The sequence below is a fragment of the Gorilla gorilla genome, chromosome X (assembly GCF_029281585.2).
Source record: "Gorilla gorilla gorilla isolate KB3781 chromosome X, NHGRI_mGorGor1-v2.1_pri, whole genome shotgun sequence".
NCBI classification, from domain to species: domain Eukaryota; kingdom Metazoa; phylum Chordata; class Mammalia; order Primates; family Hominidae; genus Gorilla; species Gorilla gorilla.
The window spans coordinates 119,554,393-119,581,571 of record NC_073247.2 but is presented as its reverse complement, the minus strand read 5'-3'; the positions used below and the strand labels follow the sequence as shown (position 1 = coordinate 119,581,571).

General features: G+C 43.3%; 2 protein-coding genes across 8 annotated transcripts in view; one reads left to right on the top strand and one right to left on the bottom strand.

The window, feature by feature from the left end:
* Nucleotides 1-3,444: 3,444 nt before the first annotated feature.
* Nucleotides 3,445-21,466, bottom strand: NCBP2L (nuclear cap binding protein subunit 2 like). Its single transcript, XM_031006112.1, has 2 exons — nucleotides 21,341-21,466; nucleotides 3,445-5,139 (listed from the first exon to the last, which is right to left on the bottom strand). The coding sequence occupies exon 2, from the start codon at nucleotides 5,065-5,067 to the stop codon at nucleotides 4,606-4,608; it is 462 nt and encodes a 153-aa protein (XP_030861972.1). The 5' UTR covers nucleotides 5,068-5,139; nucleotides 21,341-21,466; the 3' UTR covers nucleotides 3,445-4,605.
* Nucleotides 21,467-21,656: 190 nt separating this feature from the next.
* The window catches only part of TSC22D3 (TSC22 domain family member 3), a 64,580-nt gene continuing 59,057 nt past the window's right edge, over nucleotides 21,657-27,179 (top strand). The window contains exons 1-2 of one of the 7 annotated variants that reach the window (XM_055375483.1): nucleotides 21,657-22,229; nucleotides 23,682-24,104. In XM_055375483.1, the coding sequence (XP_055231458.1) occupies nucleotides 22,150-22,229; nucleotides 23,682-24,104 (503 nt within the window). In that variant the 5' untranslated portion in view covers nucleotides 21,657-22,149. The other 6 variants (XM_055375487.1, XM_055375486.1, XM_055375485.2 and 3 more) reach the window with 6 other exon arrangements.

Here is a 27,179-nt window from a genome sequence, read left to right as displayed (position 1 = left end):
GATACACGTGCAGGACGTGCAGGTTTGTTACATAAATAAATGTGTGCCATGGTGGTTTGCTGCACAGATTAAGCCCCACATGCATTAGCTATTTGTCCTATGCCCTCTCCCCACCCCCACCAACAAGTCCCAGTGTATGTTGTTCCCCTCCCTGAGTCCAGGTTTTCTTATTGTTCAGCTCCCACTTATAAGTGAGAACATACGGTTTTTGGTTTTTCTCTTCCTGCGTTAGTTTGCTGAGGATAATCGCTTCCAGCTCCATCCATGTTCCTGCAAAGGACATAATCTCATTCTTTTTTTATAGCTACGTAGTATTCTATGATGTATATGTACCACATTTTCTTTATCCAGTCTATCATTGATGGGCATTTGGGTTGATTCCTCAGAGTGCTTTTGACTGTATATTAACAGAAAATCCTGCACAAGCTGGCTTAAACAATAAAATATAATGTATTATCTCACATACAGAACATCCAGACATAGTGTATGCTGCAAGGTTAGTTGACTCAGCAACTAGATAATCTCATGAACAACACAGGTTCTTTGGGCCCTCTCTCTGCCATCTAAAATGTCCTATTCATCCTAGGGCTAGTTTATTTTGTGGTTTTAAGAAAGCTATCTGCAGTAATCACCATATGCATGCTTATTCATATCCAATAGGAAGGAGAGATACAGCCTCTCCTTTAAGCTAAAACTAAAAATCTTTCATTCGATCTCACTGGGGTCTCTATTGGTCGCTGTCCATCCCTCAGCTTATTAATATAATTTTAGGATTGTCCACTTCTAATTGGCTTCAGCCTAGGTTCCTAAACCAATCACTAGCAAGAAGGAGAGGATTATCATAACTGATTTACACTAATCAGGGCCATGAAAATTAGGGAATAAATCCAAAATGCCCAGTATCCAGCTAATAGGGGTTACAGAAACAGCAGAGGAAACAGAAGGGAAGAAACTACAAATAAGTGATACAAGACTTTAAGATTTAATGACTGTCTTACTGGGTTTCAGGCTTGCATGAGGCCAGTAGGCCCTTTGTTTTGGCCAATTTCTTCCATTTTGAATGGGAGCATTTATCCGATGCCTGTATCCACATTGTATCTTGGAGGTAATTAACTTTTTTTTTAATTATTTTACATGCTCATAGGTAGAAGGGACTTGTCTCAGATGAGATTTTGGACTGTGGACTTTTGAGTTAATACTGAAGTGAGTTAAGACTGGGGGACTATTCAGAAAGGATGATTGTATTTTGCAGTGTGAGAAGGACATGAGATTTGGGAGGAGCCAGGAGTGGAATGACATGGTTTGGATTTGTGTCCTGTCCAAATCTCATGTCTAATTGGAGGAGAGGACTGGTTGGAGGTGACTGGATCATGGGGGTGGATTTCCCCCATGCTGTTCTTGTGATAGTGAGTTATCATGAGATCTGATGGTTTAAAAGTGTGTGGCACTTCCCCCTTTGCTCTCTCACTCTCTCTCCTGCCCACCATGGTAAGATGTGCTTACTTCCCCTTCACCTTCTGCCATGATTGTAAGTTTCGTGAGGACTCTCAGTCATGCCTCCTGTTAAGCCTATAGAACTGTGAGTCAATTAAACCTTTTTGCTTCATAAATTACTCAGTCTCAGGTAGTTCTTTACAGCAGTGTGAAAATGGACTAATATAGAAGTAAATCACAAAAGGGATAAACACAGGATCCATGAAATAGTCAGTCCAATTCAGGACTATAGTGAAGAAAAATCTCTGGATGGAAACTGTTGTCTAGGGAGTGGTTTGCAGCCAGTTGTGATTTTGCCTCCCCACTGGCCTGCCAGAAACAACTGGTAATGTCTGGAGACATTTTTGGTTGTCACAAGTCGAAGTGTGTGTGCGCGCACAAATGCGTGCTACTGTATTTAATCGGTATATGAGGCCAAGGATACTGAATTCTACAATGCACTACACAGCCTTCCACAACAAATAATTCTCTGGTCCAAAACATCAGTAGGGCTGAGATTGAGAAATCCTGGTCTAGAGAGTAACAAATCCAAACTGGAATAGGAGGACAGACAGACCATGCAGAGGAAAGTAGAATTGTCGGGTGCAGTGGCTGACGCCTGTAATCTCAGCACTTTGGGAGGCCAACGTGGGTGGATCAGGAGGTCAGGAGTTTGAGACCAGCCTGGCCAACATGGTGAAACCCCGTGTCTACTAAAAAAAATACAAAAATGAGCTGCGTGTGGTGGCACACACCTGTAGTCCCAGCTACTCGGGAGGCTGAGGCAGGAGAATCGCTTGAACCCAGGAGACAGAGGTTGCAGTGAGCCAAGATTGTGCCACTGAACTCCAGCCTGGGCGACAGAGTGAGACTTCAAAAAAGAAAAAAGTAGGAGAATATCCATGGAAAGCTTAATTTTTTACAGAGTTTGGAGGAAATTAAGGGGTGCAATAAAGGCAAATATAAGAAAGAGAGAATGGTAAATAAAAATTCCAGCAGAAAAGATATAGATGTTGGACTCTCCCTGGCTTTGCAGGGAACTTTATTTATTTATTTATTTATTTATTTATTTATTTACTTATTTTTGAGATAGGGTCTCACACTGCCACCCAGGCTGGAGTGCAGTGGAACAATCTCAGTTCACTGCGACCTCCACCTCCTGGGCTCAGGAGGGATCACTACCCTACCACCTCAGCCTCCTGAGTAGCTGGGACCACGGGCACATGCCGCCATGCCCAGCAATTTTTGTATTTTTGGCAAAGACAGGGTTTCACCATGTTGCCCTGGCTGGTCTGGAACTCCTGACCTCAAGTGATCTGCCTACCTCAGTCTCCCAAAATTCTGGGATTACAAGCATAAGCCACTGCGCCTGACCAGGGAACAATATTTATATAGTCACAGTAATAAAATACTCTTTACTAATTGTAAACTTTTGGAATTAACTGAAAGACAGAGCACGGACAACTTTATCAAGTTTGACAATATAAAAACAGAAATATAGATGAAAAAAGCTAGAAAGTAGAAGGGGGAGGAAGAAAGATGAAGAAAAGGCAAAAGGACATTAACATCTTCATCTTACAAAGTGGGAAGTACTATATGGTGGAGCAAAACAAAAATGGGGTTATATTTGTATATATTAAAGTTATAGGAGAACCTGTAGTAAACTGTATAACTCATCACAAATATTCAGGATCTCTTCCTGCAGATCCTTCTCCACTTCCTCAGAATCAGTTTCGACAACATGTTTTGAGAATGGAAATGTGAGCAAAAGTGACGGATATCATTTCTGGGTGGAAGCTTGAGGAGCCAGGACATGATTTGTCACTCTGTTTTTCCCTCTGTCATCATCATTCCAGATAGTGGGTATACTATTAGCTTAGGCCCCAGAAGGAGGACAATCATGGCATGGAGCAGACCCCCGCACCATATAATCAGCAATAGGAATGTAGTGGGAGGAACAGAACTTAGTAATTTTAAGCACTACAATTTTTTGATTTTTTATTACTGCAGTATAACCTAAGTTATGCTATGTAACAGTAAAGAAAGTAAGTACAGATGCTCATTGACTTATGATGGGGTTACATCCTGATAAGCTCATTGTATATATTAAGTTGAAAATGCATTTAATACATCTAACCTCTCAAATATAGCATAGCACAACCTATCTTAAACGTGCTCAGAACATTTTACATTAGCCTACACTTGGGCAAAATCATCTAACCCAAAGCCTATTTTATAATAAAGTGTTAAGTATCTCATGCAATTTGTTGAATACTATACTGAAAGTCAAAAACGAAATAGTTGTATGGGTACCTGAAGTATGGTTTCTACTGAATGCATATCACTTTTATACCATTGTAAAGTCCAAACATTGTAAGCCAAGCCATTGTAACTCAGGAACCTTCTGTAAAGTGTTGTGAACTATATTGAGATGATGGAGAGTAGAGAAGTGCAAATGGGGGTGTAAGTGAGCTAAATCCTCATCTCTGAAAGTAGGAAGTCAGTACGTAGCGTTTAAAAAGAAAGTAAGTAGTCATGTTATTTGGAGATATGGAGGAAACTACCAAGAAACAAACAAACCAAAAACTAGTAAAAATAATTAAGCGTTATCATCCAGGGAATAGGCGTAGGATAGGAAGAGGTGGGGCAGGAGGATTTTTGTTTTTATTACAAATTCTTCCAGACTTTTCTATGGTTTCAAATAATAGTGCTTGTGTTTCTCTTGATAATTTTTTAAAATTTCCACTTATTTGACTGTATTTTATGCAAGCTCTAAAAAAAAATTATAATTTTGGGCTGCAGGAACATGGCCATAGAATCCAACAGAAATCTTCTTAAAAGGGAAGTTGTGCTTTGGTTGACTCTGATCTTACATACCTAATTTGTTCCCGAAGAACACTTCACTTTGGACCACCTAACAGTCAAACTGGTAATCTGAAAAGCATCTTCAAAATTCAGACAAAAACAAATGGATTTTTTTTTTGTTTCTGCTATTTAATAAAATTTCAGAGAAAAAAATACATCAACAAGTAAGGTAATTTAAACTTGGAATTGGCTATTTGCAGACTTGAGGTTGGTCTATAACACACTTTTCAAGGGGTTAGAGTTAAAACTTTTTCTCTATGGATTGTTCTAGATCTGAGTCTGTCTTCCAAAGCCTCCTCTACCAGAATGAAAATCTTCACGAAACTCATCCCTTACCTGACCCCCAGATGTACCGCGACCATACTGTTGACCCTCTCTAAAACCTACATCCCAATCAGTGCGGATAATCCATTCATCTAGGCAGGTCCCAGTTAGAAACCGCATGGCATTTTCAGCATCAGCTCTGTTATGGCATTCTACAAAGCAAAAACCACATGCTGTTTTCTTTATTTTACCCAGGCCCATAAAGATATTCCTGATATCAGATCTACTAAAGAGTTCATGTATTTTCTCTTCGGTTGTATAAAAGGAAAGATTCCCCATATTCAACGTGGAGCTTTCCTTCAGTAATTTTTCCTGCTGAAATTTACGGCCACTGAACTGATGGTCCCGGTAGCAGCTCAGCTCCAAAGCCGGGTCTTTACACAGAATTTTCAGGTCTTTGGACATGGTGCTGGTTGGGCAGCGTGCAGATGGCCGTTTTCAGTCCAGCTTGGCAGCAGTGACACCACCACTGAAAACCTAAGTTGAGTTGAAAAAAAGAGGGAAGTCAAAAGGAGGGAAACAGAAGTATAAACCTGTGAATATTTAACATATTTGTGTTCAGATACAAGAACACTTCAGCTCCTGACCATAAGGATCATGTCAAGGCACACTAAAAATAGACAGTTCCAGTCCCCAAAACATGGTCATAAAATCCAATTTGTCAAGTCTTCCTGAAAGGGAAGTTGTGCTGTCTTTGGTTGAGACTTAGACCTTATATACCTAATCTATTACCAAAGAGCACTTTTAATAACAGCATGTTCTTGGAAAATATGGCATAAAACAGTTAAATGGATCAAATTTACACAGAGAATGAGCACTAACAATTCTGATTAAGGGCTAAGCATCAGATAAATCACATATATAATCAATGTTAAAGCACAAGTACAGTTTGGACATACTCTTTCTTAATTTGCAATTCAAGTCTATAACATGGAATCAATATATTGTATTGTTGGGTTACACAATGGGTCCCTATATACCATCAAATATACAAGTAGCACTTTAAAAATGAAAACTCTCTGGTATCATAAAGTTGACCTAAATTAAGATTAGATTTTATTGTCAATAATTCCACTTGTTCAAAAGGTAAATAGTAATTAACCTTTCTAGACAATTTTAATTAATTCCTTTTTCTCTTTTACTAAAATTTACTACAGCATTCGGAGGCATTAAACACGATTTAGTCGGTTTTAGCTACACTTTTCAATGTTATTATAGGGAGGCATATATAGGGAGGCATTAGGTCTCCCTATTTCTATTCTGTTTCGCAGAGGTTCCCAAATTTTAGCATGAAAGAAACACTGCAAAACGAGATTAAAATACAGATTCTTGCAGCCCACTCTTAAGATATTCTCATTCAGTAGGTTTGGAGAGGGACCCAAGAATTAACATTTTAACCTACACCCCTCAATGATCCAGATGCAAATGGTCCAAAGATCACACTTTGAGAAACTCTGCTAAGGAAGTGCATTCCCTTAACAAACATTTAATAAGCACTCTACTTGCCAGACACTATGACAGGTGCTATAAGTACAACAACAAAAAGACACAGTGAAAATACAATTTTCAGAAATCACTGTGTCCCCAGTACCTACATGAACAATGCCTTGTACACCTTAGACACACAATAAATATTTGTTAATGACTGGATGAATGAATGATCACTCATAATTGAGTGATGAAGGCAGACAAGTAAACATGAAAATACAATATGGTGTAATCAATACTATTTTAGAGATATTCATGGAGGAAGGGGAGAAGGGAGTTAACATTTATTGGGGATCTACTTTGTGACAGGCACTGTGCTCACTTGCCACTACAACACCCAAGAGGAGAAGCAGTTACCTCATCCTGGGGACAACAGAGAAGGCTTCTGGAGAAGGGACTGCATGCACTGATTCTCAAAGGACAAGGAAGGTATGTATATGTGTGTGTTGCAGGGCTGGGGGGTGTAGGAGTTTAGGGAATGAACCAGGCAGAGGGAACATGTGCAAGGGCAGAACACAAAGAAAAAATAAAAGCCCAGAAAACTGAAATGGAAGATTAAATAAAACCAGATGTAAACAACAGTGCTGTGCAATTCAAAGCAATGAAAATGGGAGTCCCTATTTAGATGTCATTTGAAGAGAAGTAGGAAGCCCACTGGCCAAAAATCATCTTCCTGACACGCTGTCAAGGATGTCTGAAAGTATACCACTGGAAACTCATTACTTTAAGTCATTGACAAATTGCCCCGTTAAAAAACAAATATCCCTCCTAGACTTCATTTCCTTTTTTTTTTTTGATCTGGTTACTAGATAAGCTATCAGAAAATGTGATAGTTATAGTGGATTTCATTTCATCCAGGCATTGGACAAAGTTTGCCATAATTTCCTTGTAGATGAGATGGCAAAATATAAGCTGGATGCTTCAGGCATTTGTTGAGATGAGCCTATAACTAGTTGAACAACTATAGCCAAAGAAGCAAACACATGGTTTGGTGTCAGACTGGAAGGAAGGTTCTAGCAGAGAGCCAAAAGGCTCTGTTATTGGCCATGTCTTGTTTGGCTCATTTATAACTTGGCTCACTACAAACAAGAGCTTTTAAAATGGTCAGAGTAGTCCAAAGACAGTGGGCTGCCTTGAGCTAGGCACCCAGTAGTGAAGCAGTGGAGATGCCCCTTTGAATCAATGTAGTGTTATGACTCAAGCATGAATTTTGAAGTCAAAAGACCTTGGTTCAAATCTCAACTTCACCATTTACTAGCAATATGACCCTGGGCAGGGCACTTAACAATACTGATTTCAATCTTCTCATCTATAAACTGGAGAGCAAAATACCTATCTTGCAATAAATACTGTGACAATGTCATATGTAAAAACACCCAGCACACTGTTTGACACACTGTAGGTGTTCAATAAGCAATAGGTATTGTATCAATATTCTGATCAAGTGATTCAGAATAGGATATACAAATACATATCAAATCTACCCATAACACAAAAATAAGAGGGGCTTTGAAATGATCTGGGCAGTCTTACATGATGCTGAGCCCAAATTTACAAGATAATTGATGGATAGTACTTAAGAATAAATGTAAGGCCGGGTGCAGTGGCTCACGCCTGCAATCCCAGCACTTTGGGAGGCCGAGGCAGGTGGATTGCTTAATCCCAGGAGTTCAGGACCAGCCTGGGAAACATGGTGAAACCTCATCTTTACAAAAGATTACAAATATTAGCATGGCATGGTGGCATGTGACTATAGTCCCAGCTACTTGGAAGGCTGAGGTAGGAGGATCTAGAGCCCAGGAGATCGAGGCTGAAGTGAGCCATAATTGTGCCAGTGCACTCCAGCCTGGGTGACAGAGTGAGACCCTGTCTCAGAAAAAAAAAAAGTATAAATGTAAAGTATTACTTTCAAGCTCAACACGTGGCAAAAGGACAGATTGATGGGTATTGGGAAAGATAACTGGCTTGGGAGCTTTGTTTTATAATTTGGGGCATCCTCTACTTTATTCTTCTCTTCACTTGTTTCTCCATTCATTCAATCAACATTTATAGAGCACTATGTTAAATTCTGGGGAAACAATAAAAAGTAAGATGCAGCCCTTTCCCTCAGGTAGCTCACAATCTGGGGAGATGGACAACTTAACATACAAATTGCAATGCAATGTAATTATTCTAATCACAGGAGCATACAGTAGGCCCAGAGGTAGCACAAAGAAGGGAGCACAAAACTACAGAGGAGGATGAGGAGGGGAAAACAACTTTCTAAAGGACCTGATTCCTGAGCTTTTTTAACAAAAAATTTACATAGTATTTACTTTTTTGAATAGTGAATTCAGATTTGTGTTACAAAATGCAGAATGTACAAATAGGTGGAAAAAGGAAGTCTTCTTCCCACTCCTGTGCCCCAGTCACCCAATCATTGTCACTAGTTTCTTGTGTATCTACCCAGACATACTCTGAGTCCAATTTTGAAAGCTGAATAAAGACTTGACTGGAAGACCAAGGGGTCATTCTAGGCAGAGAGAACAGTGTGTATGAAGGCATGAAGGCGTGGTGGGGGGTGTTCAGTCTGACGTTATTTGGGAAAGAAAATAAGGAAAAGATGATAGGAGATAAGATTGGAAGGGTAGGCAAGGCCAGATTGTGAGGGGCCTTGTAAGCCTTGTGGAGCAGCTTGGACTGTATCAGTAAGCAGTGGGAACCATGATAGGGCTTCAAGCAGAGGAGTGATGTGATCTGATTTGCATTAGAGAAAATGCATTCTATCACAATGTGAAGGATAGACTAAGGGGGAGCAGACCAAGAGGCAGGAAGACCAGTTAAGGAGCTATTTGAATGGCTAAAAAACGAAAAGATGATGGAAAGCCTGGACTAATAATATGCTGTAGTAACATAAAGGAAACACATCTCAGATAGATACTTAGAAGACAGACTGAACAGGTCTTGGTGACTGGTTGAATGAAAAATTCAGGATGACTACCAAGTTTCAGCACTGTGTAGATAGAGGTCAACTGTGTAGATAGAGGTCTGAGTCACCAAAATGGTGTCAGTTGGGCAGACAGAGGAGGAGGGGCAGATTAGAATAAAAAAGATGAATTTGGAACATACTGAGTTTGGTCTTGAGGTACCTGTAGGATGTGCCGTATTATACCTGTCAAGTATTAACTAGTATATGGGTTTGGAGCTCTCAAGAGAGGTCTGTGTCTGGGACTACAGACACAGATTTGGGGCTCAATAGGATGGTAGATAAAACCATGGGTATGGATGAGATGATCTAGGGGAAAGGTGAGGAATGAAAAAACCTGGGAAAGACTGGCATTTAAGGGGTGGCAGATGAAAAGTCCACAAAACAGCATAAGAAGGAGTAATCAGAGAGGAATGAGGACAGTCAGAAGATGTGCAACATCACCAAAGCCAAGGAGTAGGCACTTTCAAGAGAGTCATGAGGACAGAAGTAGGGTGAGAGCAATTAATTATGTTAAATACATCAGAGAGAGGTCCAGTAAAATAAAGACTTAACATTGTTCATTAGATTTGGCAATTAGGATGTCATTGGTTTACTTAAAAAGAGAAATAACAGTGGTGTTCTGGGAACAGAAAAGCCATAGTGGGAGCTGAGTTTTTCACAGGAGGTGAGGAAATGGAGAGTGTCTACACTTTAGAAAAGATTCCCTAACAATAAAAGAAGAGAAATAGGGCAAATGCCAGTTGGGGATAGAGGCGAAGGAAAACTTGTTTGTTTCTTTTTTTAGAGTGAAAGTTGATCATGCCTGAAGGTTGATGGGAAGCAGCCAGTAAGTAGAGAAGGAGTTGTTGAAGACACGGATGACAGGAGGGATAACTGATGAAGTAAGTCCTCATGGAGGTGAGAAAGAATGGGCTCCAAAGCATACGTAGAGAAATTAGCCTTGAACTAGAGAAGCTATGTGTATTTCTGCAAGCCCAAAAAAAAAAAAAAAAGAGGTTAGGACATGTAGGGACACAACTATGTGGCAGGGTGGGGTTAGGACAGGAAAATGAGTGTTAGCATCCAACGACCTAGATTTTCATAATGGAATAAGAGGTGAGATCATCTGCTGAGAATAAAGTGGATCATTGAAAATAGTTGGTGAAGCAGAGTGGAGGTAAAATGATTGAAAGGATGAAGCTTATAAATGGGTCATCTATGAGGACATTAAGATCACTCAGGATGGTGGCTAGAGTTGGGGTGGAAAGGAAGACTATCAGTGAGGAGGTGAAGTCCTCAATAGGTGAGAGAACTAAAGTACAGCAGATGACAGTAGGAAGGATTGGAAGAGGGTGGCTGTACCATCTCCAGGCCCTATGGGGTAAGAAAGAACAGAGAACCTCTACCACTGAAAACAGAGGTTTCTAGTTGATGTTAGGTACCTGACCCAAAGTAGGTACTCACTAGATGTGAAGAAGTGAGTTACTCTTTTTTAAGCTAGCATGATCATAAAATTGCATCAGACCATCACAAGGAGTGGCAGTCCCAATGTGCTCCATGCTGGTCAAACTACACAGCGAGCACTACGTTCCATTTCGAGGTACTGTATTTTAAAGTGAACATTTACAAATCATAGTGCATCTGATGTTTATTGAATGAATGAAGGGTCAAGAAGTAACTGAGGACTGATTAGAAATTGGGGATGTTTAGTCTAGCAAAGAGATGGTTAAAGGGGGATATGACAAATGTCTTGAAATATTGAAAGTGCTATTTCTGCTCCATATGATAAAAGTAAGATTAATGGATAGAAGTTAAAAACAGAAGATTACAATTCTTTTTTAGCAGAGTTTTTAATTCATCCAGTGATAGAATGTGAACTTACCTAATCTATTCATGTGGAGGCTGCAATGAACACCTACCTGCTAAAGGTGTTAGAAGGGTCGCCCCCAAGGTTAACATCCCCAAAGGTTAAAGAGAAGATAGAAAAGCAATCCAGTTGCCAGGGACCACAGATCACCAAGTTGATCTGTAAACACTGTGAGAGAATATTTCTTACCTAAAAAGTAGAGCTTGGTTGGAGTGGAAAGTTTTCCTTGACTCTTGCTACTGGAGAAAATTAGTCAGAGAGTCTAAAAATAGAAGAAAAACATGAAGAATGGCTCAAAATGATCAGTCAAAATCCTAAGAGGACGGAGGAGAGGAGGTGGCAAAATAAAGTAAATTATCTTCCAGGAAACAAATTTCACTGGGCTTTTGGAGTTGGCAGGACTCTGCAAAGAATCTTTTCAATGGTTGCCTTAAACTAATGCTGGGATTGTTTCAACTGTGTGAAAGGAACAAGGATCTGGACTCTTTAAAAAGCCAGGCTACTTTCTGCTCCAGATGAAGGCAGTAGCTCTAAGAAAGGAAATTAGAAAGCGCTGGGACAGTAGTGTTACTACATGCCTTACCTTTATAAGACTGTTCCTAATGGGTGAGAGAGCTGAGAGCCATTGTTGAGGACTGGAACCCTGTGGCCAAATATCTACTTTGTGCCAAGAGAAACTCATGTCTGATTGAGACTGCCTAGTGCTCAGAGTGACAGAAGATGTTCATATGTATTTAACACCTGTATTTAAATGAGTAGTTAAACATAAACATTTCATGGAGGTGAGAGATGAGAAATTACTTAATGGGTACAATCTATACTGTTTGGGTGACGGTTACATTAAAAGCCCAGACTTCACCACTCTGCAATATATCCATGTACCAAAACTGCACTCGAACCCCTTAAATTTGTACAAATAAATAAATAAACAAACATAAGCTGAAACAGACTGGCAGAACTAAAGCGGAGACAATGGCCTGAGACAGGCTACAGGAGAAAAGAGGATAATAAGTGACTGTTTAGTGTAGAAGCTGATCTGGATTAAATTAGGAAGCAGGTGTTAATGGATGCTTGAATTTTTTTGTTTATCATTTGCACTATATGGCCTTACTGTTCAAACTGTCCGTGGGCCAGCAGGAGCAGCACACCTGGGAGCTTTTTAGAAATGCAGGATCTCAGGCCCCTCCCTAGATCTGCTGAATAATAATCTTCATTTTAACGAGTTTCGGGTGATTTGAGTGCACAGTACAGTTTGAGAAGCACTGACGTATGTGGTTTCTTAGTTGAACTTTTGCCTAACAAAATTCTCTGTCCCTTCCTCCTTCCTTCTCTCCCTTGTACCACCTCTCCTAGTTTCGCAATCTTAGTTTCCTTGTGATCTGGCAAATAACTCTAATCATGGCTGATAGCCCCAAAAGTAGTGTTCCCAATATATCCAGATAAAGAAAAGAAAAGAAAAGAAAAGAGTGGTCAGATATATATTGTAAAGCACAGGTTTGGGCAGTAGGAGACCATTGACTTGGCCTCTAATTGTGCTGTCTGTATAACTTTTGTCAAGTTCCTTGACCCTTCTGAGCCTCAGTCTGTAAAATAAGGGTCATTATAGTATTTACCTCATAGTGTTGTTGTGAGAATGAAATGAAATGAGGGGAAGGTATGTAAACTGCCTAGCACAGCGCCTGACACACAGTAAGTGCTCAGTATATGGTAGTCATTATTATTGAAAGCCATCAGTTTTGAAGTAAACTTAGAACTATGTTATGATTCCAGACTTTCAAAGTCCCCATGAGTCTTTCTGGAGAGCCTCCGGAAAGCCCTGTGTACCTCATCCAGTTCAGCTTTCTTGACTCCAGTACCAGCAGTCAAGCAAAAGTATTTCTTATTCCCTTGGATTGTCTTCTTGTTTTTACTGAATTACCAAGATTTCCTACTTTGTCATTGCAAATGGCCCACATTTTTAGTACATTAAAGCTAAAAACATCTTTTGTGGGCTGGTCTGGAAATGTAGTTCAATTTATAACAATTTTTTTCTCCTATGGAAAAATGCATGTCACCTTCCAAACAATTGACTTGAGAGTGAACTTTTAGAGCTCAGCCTGTCTGCAACTTGGAGGCTCCCTGTATGTCAATATATGGAGTGGTCACAAAGGCTAGGTAAACCAAGTCCAGAATTCCAGAGGTGGCTGAAAGACAATTGACAATGCTACAAGGAGTGGAAAGTAGGGCAAATGGATCAATCTGCGTGCCCAGTATCAAGATTTAGAAAGCTAATACAGGAAGGGAGATATGCCTCTGGAAGGATATTAAAAAATAGCCACAATGACAACACAAACCTTTTTTTTTTACTATATTAGGTCAGGGGCCCCTAATCGGTAGCTTGGGATCTACAAACAATATCAAGGCCTTGCAAGCTAACTCTCCAACATGATCGCCCTTCTCCTGCCCTGCTCTCTGCAGTTTACCTGGATTCTCAGCTCAGAGAGGAAGACAGTAAGCAGCATCTCCCCAATCCTCTTCACTCCCACACCCTGGTAGCCAGCCCCCAGATTCAGTCAACTTCCCTCTACCTTTAATTTCCGTCTTCCCAGGGAGATCAAGGCATCGGGAATATACAACACAGTTTTTCCTTACAAAAAGGATGAAGACTCCTGTATTGGGTAAAATGAGATGACTGGTGAAAACAGGGCCCCCAGGATGGAGAGGGCTGGAAAGACAGTAAGAAAGGACCATGAAAAAGCAAAGGACTTTTGTGCCTTCTCCCTGAAGTTGTTAGCAAGAAAACCAATTGTATCTGGGGGAACTCTGGGTTAACATGGCAGCAAGATAACACAGTCTGATACCCACCATCTAGGAATGCCCATTAAAATATCCATGAAGCTTTGCAACAAAAAACTAAAACTTGCACTAGCTACGGAAAATAGGGGAAAAGGGACTGTTAATTGCTAATGGAGAAGGAATTTCTGCTAGCTGTTGTAGGGAGATGGGGTTGGACTGAGGAACATATTTATAATCTACATACACTCTACCCTCCCATCCAGAACAGCAAAAGTGCCCAACAAAGTTGGGGAAAGATTTTGATTCACTTCTACCAACTGTCCTTAGATTGGAAATACAGAGGCTGATCAGAAAACCAATGTCATCCCTTTACTATAAAGAAAATATTTTCAGAGGCAACAACAGCTCTGTTCCACTTCTTCTACCATCAATTCCTCTATTTTATTTTTTTCTCTTTCTTTCTCCTTCCTTCCTTCCTTCCTTCCTTTCTTTCCTTCTTTCTTTCTTTCTTTCTTTCTTTCTTTCTTTCTTTCTTTCTTTCTTTCCTTCCTTCCTTCCTTCCTTCTTTCCTTCCTTCTTTCTTTTGTTTGTTTTTGAGACAAGGTCTCGCTCTGTGGCCCAGGCTGGAGTGCAGTGGCACAATCACAGCTCACTACAGCCTCAACCTCCCAGGCTCAAGCAATCTTCCCACCTCAGCCTCCTGAGTAGCTGAAACCACAGGTGCATGCCACCACACCTGGCTAATTTTTTTTTCTTTTTTTTTTTTTTGTGGAGATGGGGTTTTGCCATGTTGCCCAGGCTGGTCTTGAACTCCTGAGCTTAAGTGATCCACCCGCCTCAGCTTCCCAAAGTGTTGGAATTACAGGCGTGAGCCACCGCATCTGCCCAGCTCCTCTATTTCCTATATGCTTTGTGGAGACCACAACTTGAGAACACCATGTGGCTGGTGATGGTGGTAGCGGTGGTTGGGGCCAGAGATTGTTATGGCTGGGGCCAGAGATTGTTATCGGGAAAAGTTCTGAACATAAGCATGCTTGCAGACATTATATCTGAAAAAATGTAATGTGTAACATGTAATTTCATATTACATATATAAATATGTAATATGTAATTTCATGTAATATGAAATAATGTAACATGTAACAAATTGCAGAGTTGAATGACCCAAAAGATCAGAGATGGAAGATTCCATCTATCTCAGTCCAGCCAAACCTAAAAATAATGATAGCAGCAACAATAACACTATCAACTGCCACCAGTTGCTGGGCAATTATTATATGCCAGACACTATATTAAGTACTTAACATGCCATGCATTATCTTACATATTCCTCATAGTAAACATAACTTGCCATTCAAGTTTGTTTGAAAAGGTCAGGTAACAATAATGACATCTACCACATATTGAGCTGTGACTATGTGGTAGGTACCAAGTGTTATACATCCACCATCTCATTAGATGAATGCCTACTAGGCACTAAAAATGGGCTTGGATAAGTACTTTGTCCTTCTCAATTCATCCTTCGAGCCATCATCTCCTCTAGGAAGCCTTCCTTTACCCTTTCAATCTGTGTTTGGTATGCCCACTCTTTGTTCCCTCCATCACTATTCTGTGCTTCATTCCATGACAATCCTTATCATATATACTGTGATTGTCTCTTTACTTGCCTGTGCTCCCACCCTGGACACACACACACACACACACACACACACACACACACACACACACACATACGCACACCAGACTGTGAGCTCCAGAAGAAAACACTGTAGATATTAGGATGTAATAATATATGGCCTCCATGAAACAGTTCTACAAAGACAGGTTGATGTATATATTAATTAGCTTGATTGTGGTAATCGTTTCACAATGTATGTCAAAACATCATGGTGTACACCTTAAATATATACAATTCTTGGCCGGGTGCAGTGGCTCATGTCTGTAATCCCAGAACTTTGGGAGGCCGAGGCAGATGGATCACTTGAAGTCAGGAGTTCAAGACCAGCCTGGCCAACATGGTGAAACCCTGTCTCTACTAAAAATACAAAAACTAGCTGGGCATGGTGGCAGGTGCCTGTAATTTCAGCTACTTGGGAGGCTGAGGCAAGAGAATCGCCTGAATCCAGGAGGCAGAAGTTGCAGTGAGCCGAGATCGCGCCACTGCATTCCAGCCTGGGCGACAGAGTGAGACTCCCTCTAAAAAAAAAAAAAAAAAAAAAAAAAAGGCAAGTGCCACCATGCCAGGCTAATTTTTATATTTGTAGTAGAGACAGGGTTTCACCCTGTTGGCCAGGCTTGTCTCAAATTCCTGACCTCAAGTGATCCCACTGCCTCGGCCTCCCAAAGTGCTAGAATTACAGGCGTGAGCCACTGTGCCTGGCCCTCAAGGACAGCTTTTCAATTTCCCTCAGTTCCCCATCTCCATATTTTATTTCCCCTTCGTTAATCAGATATTTATTAGGTATCTACCATGCCCAAGCACTGTGCTAAGAAAGCTTGTGGAAACAGCCTAAGTGTCCATTGATAGATAAAAATGAGTTTTTATCCATTCATTTCAATTTCTAAATTAATTTCTAATTTTTTCTAAAAAAATTCAATTTCTAAATATAGAAATGGTGGTGTGTGTATATATATATATATACACATGTATGTGTGTGCATATGTGTATATGTATGTGTATATGAGTGTATATATATGTGTATATATGTATATTATGTGTATATATGTGTGTATATTAGGTGTATATATGTATGTATATATAAAATAAAATATTATTTAGCCTTAGTAGGAAATCCTGCCATTTGTGATAACATGAATGATCCTAGAGGATATTTTGCTAAGTGAAATAAGCCAAACACAGAAAAAAAACACTACATGATCTCACTTATATGTGGAATCTAAAAAAACTGAATTCATCAAAGCAGAGAGTAGATGGTGGTTACCAGGGGTTGGGTGGGGAACACATTGGGAGATGTTGGTCAAAGGGTTCAAAGCTTCAGTTACATGGGATGAATAAGTTCTAGAGATGTAATGTACAGCATGGTGACTATAGATAACAATACTGTATTGTTCACTTGAAATTTGCTAATAGCGTAGATCTCACTGCACACAGACGCACACACACACAAAGATAACTATGTGAAGAGATGGATATGTTAGCTTGACTGTAGTCTATGTGTGTATATATGTGTGGGTGTATATATATTATATATATATATATATATATATAGCCATGATGTACACCTTAAATATATACAATTTCAATTAAAATGTAAAATAAAAACAAAAAGTTTGTGGTTGAGAACATTAAAGCTCCCAAACCTGGCTACCTTTAAGAATCATCTGGGGACCTTTTAAAAATATAGATCCCTGCCCAGTGCAGTGGCTCACACCTGTAATCCCAGCACTTTGGGAAGCCGAGGTGGGCAGATCACCTCAGGTCAGGAGTTTGAGACTAGCCTGGCCAACATGGTGAAACCCTGTCTCTACTAAAAATACCAAAATTAGACAGAGCGAGACTCCATCTCAAAGAAAAATATATATATATATATAAATATATATATCTCTATATATATAAATATATATCTCTATATATAAATATATATCTCTCTATATTTAAATATATATATCTCTATATAAATATATATATCTCTATATATAAATATATATATCTCTATATATAAATATATATATGTATATATAATATAGATATCTATATATAAATTAGATATCTATATATAAATATAGATATCTATCTATCTATATATATATATAGAGAGAGAGAGAGATAGAGAGAGAGAGAGAGATAGATAGATAGATGATAGATAGATAGATAGATAGATAGAATGATAGATGGATCCCAGGCTGGGTGTGGTGGCTCACGCCTGTAATCCCAGCACCTTGGGAGGCCGAGGCAGGCGGATTGCTTGAGCTCAGGAGTTCAAAACCTGCCTGAGCAACATGATAAAGCCGCATCTCCACACACACACAAAAAAAATTAGCCGGGCGTGGTGGTACTCACCTGTAGCCCCAGCTACTCGGGACACTGAGATGAGAGGATCGCTTGAACCCGGGAGGCGGAGGTAGCAGTGAGGAGAGATTGCACGCCTGTAGTCCCAGCTACTCAGAAGGCTGAGTTGGGAGGACCCCTTGAGGCAGGCAGGCAGGCCGAGGCTGCAGTGAGCCGAGATCGTGCCACTGCACCCCAGCCTGGGCGGCAGAGCCAAACACTGTCCAAAAAAAAAAAAAAAAAAAAAAAAGCCGGCCTTCATGGCTCATGCCTGTAATCCCAGCACTATGGGAAGCCCAAGGCAGGCAGATTGCTTGAGCCAGGAGTTTGAGACCAGCCTGGGCAAAATGGCGAGACCTCGTCTCTACAAAATTTAGCTGGGCGTGGTAGCACACCCTTGCAGTCCCAGCTACTCAGAAGGCTGAGGCAGGAGGACCCCTGGAGCCCAGGAGGTCGAGACTGTAGTGAGCTGAGATTGTACAACTGCACTCCAGCTCTGGGCAACAGAGCAAGACCCTGTCTCAATAATTATAATAATAATAAGGCTGGGCTTGGTGGCTCCTGTAATCCCAGAACTTCGGGAGGCCAAGATGGGTGGATCTTAAGCTCAGGAGTTCAAGACCAGCCTGGGCAACATGGAGCAACCCCGTCTCTACTAAAAATACAAAAATGAGCCCTGCATGGTGGCGTGTGTCTGTAATCCCAGCTACTCGGGAGGCTGAAGCACAAGAATCACTCGAACCCGGGAGGCAGAGGTTGCAGTGAGCCGAGATTGTGGCACTGCACTCCAGCCTTGGTGACCAAGCGAGACTGTCAAAAAAAAAAAGTGAACTTCCCAGGTGATTCTAATGTAGCCATCCTGGTGCAGATCCAAGGCCTGAAGTTTGGGTGGGGCTTAAGTGACACTGACTCAGGGTCAAGTCCCATTTCTGCCCCTTGCCAGCTGTGTAACCTTAGAAAACAATTCCATGTCTCCGAGAGCTATGAAAACAAGGCTGCCTCACAGGCTTGTGATGATGAATCAGTAGAAAATGACTATAAAGGTTTTAGCACAGTGCTTGGCATATAGTAAAGACTCATTCATCTAATATTGTTATTAATATATATAAGGAGGTTGATCTAGAACTCTTCTCCCAGGCTGGAGTGCAGTGGAGCAATAATGGCTCACTGCAGTCTCAACCTACCCGGGCTCAGGTGATCCTCCCTGTGTAGCTGGGACTACAGATGCATGCTAGCATGCCCAGGGAATTTTTGTACTTTTTGTAGAGATAGTGTTTTGCCGTGTGGCCCAGGCTGGTCTTGAAATCCTGGCCTCAAGGGATCCGCCCACCCTGGCCTCTCAAAGTGCTGGGATTATAGGCATGGGCCACAGCACCTGGCCTTAGAACAGGGACCCCTAAAAATTCAGGGGAGGCTGGGCGCGGTGGCTCACGCCTGTAATCCCAGCACTTTGGGAGGCCGAGACGGGCGGATCACTAGGTCAGGAGATCAAGACCATCCTCGCTAACATGGTGAAACCCCGTCTCTACTAAAAATACAAAAAAATTAGCCGGGCGTGGTAGCAGGCACCTGTAGTCCCAGCTACTCGGGAGGCTGAGGCAGGAGAATGGTGTGAACCCGGGAGGTGGAGCTTGCATGAGCCAAGATCGCACCACTGCACTCCAGCCTGGGCGACAGAGAGAGACTCTGTCTCAAAAAAAAAAAAAAAAAAATTCAGGGGATAGGCTGGGCACCGTGGCTCACGCCTGTAATCCCAGCACTTTAGGAGGCCGAAGCGGGTGGATCACCTGAGGTCAGGGGTTCCAAACCAGCCTGGCCAATGTGGCGAAACCCTGTCTCTACTAAAAATACAAAATTAGCCCTGTGTGGTGGCACATGCCTGTAATCCCAGCTACTTGGGAGGCTGAGGAAGGAGAATCGCTTGAACCTGGGAGGCGGAGGTTGCAGTGAGTTGAAATCGCACCATTGTCTGGCCTGGGCAACAAAAGCAAGACTCGTTCTAAAAAAATAAATAAATAAATATTCAGGGGATAAATTAACTTAGATGGGAAAATATTACATCTTTGTTTTCACCAACCTCTAAAATTTAGATTTCCTTCAACTACAAATGCAGAGAACAGATCACGATAGTGTTAGCGGTACCTGTGACTTTGTCCCCAATAGAAATCACAATTTTATGTCACATTACTGTTACTACAGGTATCTTTAAATATGTTTACAATTATCATTACTTTCAAGTTGCCATGGTTATGAGAGTTGCTTCTATATATTGTTATTTATTACATTAATAACAAGCACTTCTATAACTATACCAGCTTCCATGTCTCACATTTTATTCTCCAGTAACACTGAACTGCTTTGTAATCCACACCCGGATATCAGCATACACACTGTTCTCAGCCCCAAGCCTCTGTTCACTAGTCTCTCTAGTCTCTCTACCTAGATTGTCCTTCTCTTCTGCCAGAGCTAACCCCTCCTCCACACCCAAGACATGCCACCCCCTATTCCCCCTACACACACCAAGCCTCCATTACCACTTAGTATTTGTACTGTTTTTGTCTGTCTGCAGCTCTGTTTCTGCAGCTAGACTATGAAGTCTTTGGGAGCTTGTCCTGTTTTGTTTACCTCTGAATCCCCACTTACACTATACCTGACACAGGACAAGCACACAGTGACTGTTGAATGAGTTCATCCGAGAAAGAGATGCCCCTTATACCCTCTTTCTGCTCCACCCAGAAAGCTACCAGCTCTGTCTGGAAGTGGGGGCCCCCCCTCTGCTTTCTTAGTTTATGCAAAACGTTTTGCTGCTTGGAGTCTCTCCATCCAACGCAATATATGTCAGCAAAGCAAGGCTTCACAGAAGGGAGCCAAGGTGGCCCTGCCCAGTCAGCCTTCTCCTGAGGAGGTGTGCAATATGTCAATACAAGCTGGACTTGTATGCAAATACATACCAGCTCCTGAACTCTATCTCTGAACTATGTAGTTTTTTTATATCTCAATTATATTTACTCTTGATCAGCCTGGATATAGTATGGAAAGCTGTACTGAATTATTAACAATACTGCTTGAGAGCAAGGACTACAACAAGGGAAATATCAAGGGGACAGAATCTTGAGTTTAATGGTGCCAAATGCCAAGAAGGAAATACTTCTACCAGGGCCTCATCCCAAGGTTATGCACAAAGATAAAAGGACTCAGGCAAATATAGAAACAAAAGTCCCAGCAGTTCACAAAACACAACTTAAATAAACATTTATGGGTCTAATATATTTTGCTATAACGTTTAACATGAAATAATTATAAACAAGAGGAAAAAACATAAACACTGTAATTACAAAACAATTTAGTAGACTATAAGTCTACACAATGCAGATGAAATTTCATATTCTACTACCTCCTCTGGCTTTTACCCAAGAACATTTAAAAAAAAAAAAGACAGCGAAGAAGAAGAAAAAGGGAAATTAATACATCTAAAGGGTTTGCTTTTGAGAGGAGAAATAGAGACTCCTCAGCAGTCTGTTAGAACAAAAGGACCATACTCTCAGTTTTGCAGGTATGGTCAGTGACCCCCAGCACCTCTTTCACCTCTGACCTTGGGATCCTGTCAAGAGCGAGAGGTACGGCTTGTTTTTGGCTTTCCGGCTGCTACAGCATAGAGACCACAACCCCACCTCCATTTTCCCCAAGTTGCAGGGCACATATAGGACCCACGGGGCCTTGGGAATAAGAGTTACAATAGTTGGCCGCTCTTTGCTCTTAATCACAGGCCTGATGCTTGTGGTACCTGGAGAAAGTTTCAAATCTATGGAAGTCCAATCCGCAGGGACTCAGGCCAAGTGAAGCTCCACTAGAAAAAAGGGCGGCTCTGGCCCTAATTGGTGTTCCTGCCTATTAGCTGGAGCTCTCTTAGTGTAGGAGCGTGTTCCTGCCTATTAGCTTGGCCACAGAACTCTCTTAGTGTAGCAGCTCCGCCTCCTACACTTCTTCCCTGCTACTCTTAGAACCAACGCACTGTGGATTCCACCAGGAGGTACCTCTGGTGCCTCTCCGAGCTTCTGTGGCGCAGGCAGAGAACGTTCAACGTCTTGGACACTAGATGGCAGTATATGCTGCTCTATTTCAAAGGCCAGACTTGTGAAGGAAGGAGCCGTTGGGGGGGTGGGGAGTACTGACTGAAATGTAAGTCAGTTTTACGTGAAAACTGAACGTCATGAAAAGTTTAGTTTTTTCAGACACTAATCGTTATTTAATCCTACACATTTAAAGTATTCCAAGTCTCTGAGTCCTGAGAAACCCTGGAAACCCACCACTTGCCCACCCAGAACATCCCTCCATCTTACAGAGCTGGGGCACGCCCCTCAGGCCTGTGAACATGCAATCGCTACATCTATTGAAAGGGTAATGACAGACGGAGATCAACTAAGGTGGCAGGTGAGGTTCAGAAAAGGAGAAGGAGAACAAATTTGGAGAAATAGGAGAAGGTAAGTGAAGTGAGGAAAAAGAGGGGGTGCTGAAGTAAGAAATGAGGGGAAAATAAAATAAGGGAAATGGCGGGGGTGGGGGAGAGAAAAATGAGAGAAAAGAGGAAAGGGGAGAAAGGGGAAATGAGGAAATAGAGAAAAGGAGAAAAGAAATAAGGAAAGAAAGGTAAAAGAATGGAAATGGGGGAGAAAGTAGAAGAAATGGGTAAAGAAAAGAGAAAAAATAAGGGAAATAGTGGAATGAGTGGAAGCAGAAGAGCAGAGAGAAGGAAGCGGAGGACTGAGGAGTGACGGCGAAGGGGCAGAGGGAAACCGGGACAGAGACTGCCTCTGAGGGGTTCAGGGAAGAGAGAACACAGCGAGCTGGGGAAAGGAGGTGACGATATCGTTAAGTAAGCAGAAAGAGACATAAACTGAGGAGAGTTTGAGCGTGCTTCTGTGAGTTTTGCTTACGGCATTTATTGGGTACTCCTAATGTGTGCCTGGCACTCTCTGACTCTCTGCAGAGGCAACCGCTCTCCTTGCAGGCCCCCCCCCCCCCAGAAAAAGGGGGGCTTTGGAGGGCGGCAGTTTAAGGCTACAACACTTGGGGCTCTCGAGGGCGTCGTCTCTTCTGTAGGGGGACCCATTCGAGGTGAGACTAGAGACATTTGCCCTCACGCCGAGCTCGAGCCCCGCGAGACCGGGCCACTGAGGGGGTACGGCAGTCCGGGTGGGCGGCGTGCGTATTTCTGGCGGAGGATGCGCCATGAGCGTTGAAAGAGCCTGAACCGAAGCGTCCGGCTCGCCGAGAGAGTGAGAGCCGGGCCGGCTCCCAGGAGCGCGGGCGAGGGTGCGAGCGGCAGCGTGGATGCCAGGGCACAAGGGTGCGGGCGGGGTGGGGCGAGGGGTGGAGGGACAGGATCCAGCCCGCTCGGGGCCCCCGCCCGCCAGCCGGAGAAGCGGCGGAGGACCGTCCTCCGTCGTCCCCTCTAGGGTAATTTACATGCTGTCATATCCCAGTGCTGACTCCCGGGCGTGCAGACCGCTCACTAGCTCACTCGCTCTCAGCTCCTGCCACCGCTCAGCCGTCACAGCCCAGGGGAGCCCGAGAGCCTGAGAGCCTGCAAACCGGGGAGGGAGGGAGCAAAGGAGGGAGGGAGCAAGGGCGCGCCCTGGCTCTCCCTCTGCCCTGCTGCCCGCCCTTCCTGCCTCCACAGGTCCGCCCCAATCCCCGCTCACACTTGGGAAACTTGGGACTGCGCTGGGGCCGCGTGTGGCACCTCAGGGGGGCGGCCCCAGCCTCAAGAGGAGGGGGAGGAGAAGGAGGAAGAGGAGGAAGTGAGCCCGAAGGATCCGCTCGGAGCTGTTTGTCCAGCTGTTTCTATTCGCACCCGGAGCAGTACAGCCAGAAGGGGGCCAAGCCGAAGGTGGCTGGCTTTAGGCGCTAATTTCCAACTCTTTTCCTCACAGCTTGTCTTTTCCAGGCACCCTGGAGTCCCCTCAGGCCAGCTCGGTGGGCGCGCACCTGCCAGCCGCCCCTGACCTCGCAGGCCAGGCGACCTCCGAGCCTGAGATGGCCCAGTCCAAGCTCGATTGCCGCTCACCTGTCGGCCTCGACTGCTGCAACTGCTGCCTGGACCTGGCCCATCGGAGTGGGCTCCAGCGAGGCAGCAGCGGGGAGAACAACAACCCGGGCAGCCCTATAGTGAGCAACTTTCGGCAGCTGCAGGAAAAGCTGGTCTTTGAGAACCTCAATACCGACAAGCTCAACAGCATAATGCGGCAGGATTCGCTAGAGCCGGTGCTGCGGGACCCCTGCTACCTGATCAACGAGGGCATCTGCAACCGCAACATCGACCAGACCATGCTCTCCATCCTGCTCTTCTTCCACAGGTGGGTGGCTCGGCACACGGCGGTAACTCAGTCCTTGCTCCCACCAGCCTCTGCTGCACCCTCATCTCTGGCAAAAGGGGCAACTAGGAAGTTCAGGAGGGGTACTGGGGAGGTCTGACTCAGGCTACAGTGACTGGACCTTGAGGTTGCCTGGAGTACCGCGGAGCTGAGGGGAGGCCTGGCAGGTGCAAGCCCTATTCTGAAAGCTGCCTGCAAAGGCTTTCTGATGGGGACGCTGGGGCCTAGAAGGTGGGCAGACCCCAGATGGTTTGGAGGTAGCTGAAAGTACCCCCTCCTCAAATGCATACATTTCCATAGCCCCTTTGGAGATTCTGCCATGGGGTCTTCTTGAGTTCCAAGTTCTACCCTTCTCAAAAGCCCATCTCAAATGTGCAAAATCAGATTGAAACTACAAGGGCTTTAAAATTACTGAGTGCCCCTGACTGACAGTGAGGGCAAGCAAAATGTCAAGAGAAATTAAACTGCTGGTGGTAGGAGAGGGAGATGGGGAGGGGGAAATTTTTAAAAATCGGAGACTTGTGAGAATTTCTTGAGCCTCTGGATGGGAGGGATTCGCCTCCTCCATGGATCACAGCCTTAAATTTCAAATGTAAGCTAAGCGCAACCCCAGAGAGCACCCTAGGATATCTTGAGTGCCTCAAGAACTATGTGTGGCAGGAGGGCGGATGAATCCATGTCGTTGCAGGCGTGTATTGGAGTACCGGTCAAGCTTTCTAGAAATCCTGCTGGGGAGGCAAGGAGAGGACAAGGGAGGGAAAAAACACAATGGGAAGACCCAAGGCAGCTGCTGTCCTTCAGTTTGAGACACTCTGGCAAGAGTGTCTCTGGGAACAACTGAGGCAATTTAGAGGCAGGGCAGACAACATCAGGAAACCCAGCCATGGATTTAGTGTCCTTAGCGCCATCAGGATAGGGCACCAACATGTGTGTGTGAGTGTATAAGTGAGGATTTATTCTTGCTCAACAACACAGGTTATGTAAGAGAGACATCGCCACTGTGGAAGACCTGGGTTGTAGTACAAGTTATGGCTTCACCTGTTTGTATGAGCCTGAGCAAGTCGCCTGACCTCTCTAGTCTCTCCAAGGTTCCTTTTAGCTCTGAGATTCTAGGTTGTAGGCAGGCGATGTGCCCAGACAAAGTGATAAGAAATTCTGAGCACCTACAAAATATTTGGAATGCAAGCAGGCTCAAATAGGAAATTTTAAAAACAATCGAGAAAGGCAGGCGCTATTCTCACTTAATGCTAAGAGCAGGTTTGCCTCCCTTGCCCCAAGACAAATCCACCATCGCCTCCCGCTCAGCCCAGCCCCAGTGATTCTGGGCAAGACAAGCAGGGCCGCTAACCTCGTTAGTGTTATTATAACAAGTCGTATTCCTCGGGCATTTTCGACACCATTGAAGCCCTTTCTCATCTATTATTTCACTTTAGGCATCAAATTATCTCATTGTCTAAAATAAACCAGGCTGAATTTTTAAAAATAATAAAATAAAATAAACCAGGCTGCGGGCAGAAAGGTTTCGAGGGAATCTTCATTTCTAGTGAAACATTACTACAAGTGTATTCAGCCCACAGACGCTGAAATCCTGCCAAGCGAAAGCCCTAACAGGCTCCTAAGGATCCCGCCTGTCTCTGTTGGAGAGTGGCAGTGGGGGAGGGGTAGTAGAAAAACCTGGAAAGAGCGCTTGTAGCATTTGCATTTGTTCAACTGGGAGAGAAACTGCCACTCCAGGCTTTAGGAAAGTGTGAGAGGGGGCGCTTCCTCTGGTTCTGGGCCTAGGAGGGTCAAACCTGGGTGAGGGAAGTGTGAGGCTAAAAGCCTGAGATCAAAGTGTTTCCTTCTGCCACACCTCGGGAGCATCCTGGTTGTTTGGGTTTGTGGAAAGGGAATACCTCCTTTGTCGTCTACTCCACTAATACGAGTTTATTGACTCTTGGTTTTCGGCAAAGCCTGGAAATGCTACAGGGTGGAGATGTAGTGGGGTGGCATTATAGGTATTGGTTGAGGGAGAAGCGCAAATTGTAGGGAAGGTTTATGTGAGCACCCTGCCTCCTTGGATCAGAGCAACTCACTCAGCGTTCAAAACCAGTGAGGAGCTAACCAGCAAGCTCTCAGGCTTCGCTAAGGCTGGGAATAACAGGGTCCTGTGGTAACAGTCTTATAGTTCTAAGAGGGCAAAGCATTCTCTTGCTTTTATTTATTTTTATTTTTATTTTTTTTCCTGAGACAGGGTCTCACTCTGTCACCCAGGCTGGAGTGCAGTTGCATGATCACAGCTCACTGCAGCCTCAAACTCCTGGGCTCCATCAATCCTCCCACTTCAGCCTCCCAAGTAGCTTGGACTACAGGCACACACCACCATGCCCAGCTAATTTTTGTATTTTTTTTTTTATAGATACGGGATCTTGCCATGTTGTGCAGGCTGGTCTCGAACTCCTGGGCTTAAGCGACCTGCCCACCTCAGCCTCCCAAAGTGCCAGGATCACAGGCATGAGCCACTGATCCCCTCTTGTTTTCCTTGACAATTGGGACCTTAGAGACTGGGGATTCTGAATTCGGTTTAGGTTTTGCCCAGTATGACATGCTCATTAGCAAACCAGAAGACGATTATTGCTGGTCATGGGGCTTCTCCAATATCTGGGGTAGACAGCCTTCTCCTAAGTGAACATATCCCTTGTTACTTCATTAAATTCCCTGGGTTTCTATCATCATACTTCAGCCATCGTTTTTACTTCTATTCAATTTAATGATTTGACATTTCAGGTTCCTGTTGGGTGCTTTTTTCCTTTGTCAACTTTCAAGGCCTCTCCTGTGCAGAAGCTAGTCTCCCACTCCTCCTCCTGCAGTCCATTCCTCTGCCAAGAGGGCTCCTATATTTTTAGGAAGAAGGGCAGGGCACATTCTTGATTTACATCTGGTTTGTCTGCTTTGACCTGTCCCTGGCTCCCAGCTTCGTTCTTGGTTTCCTTGGAACACAAGAGTATAAGCAATTTGAGGGCAGGGCTGTGTTTTACTTGCTTGGTTTTCCCTTGGCTTTTAGTTATACAGCCAATA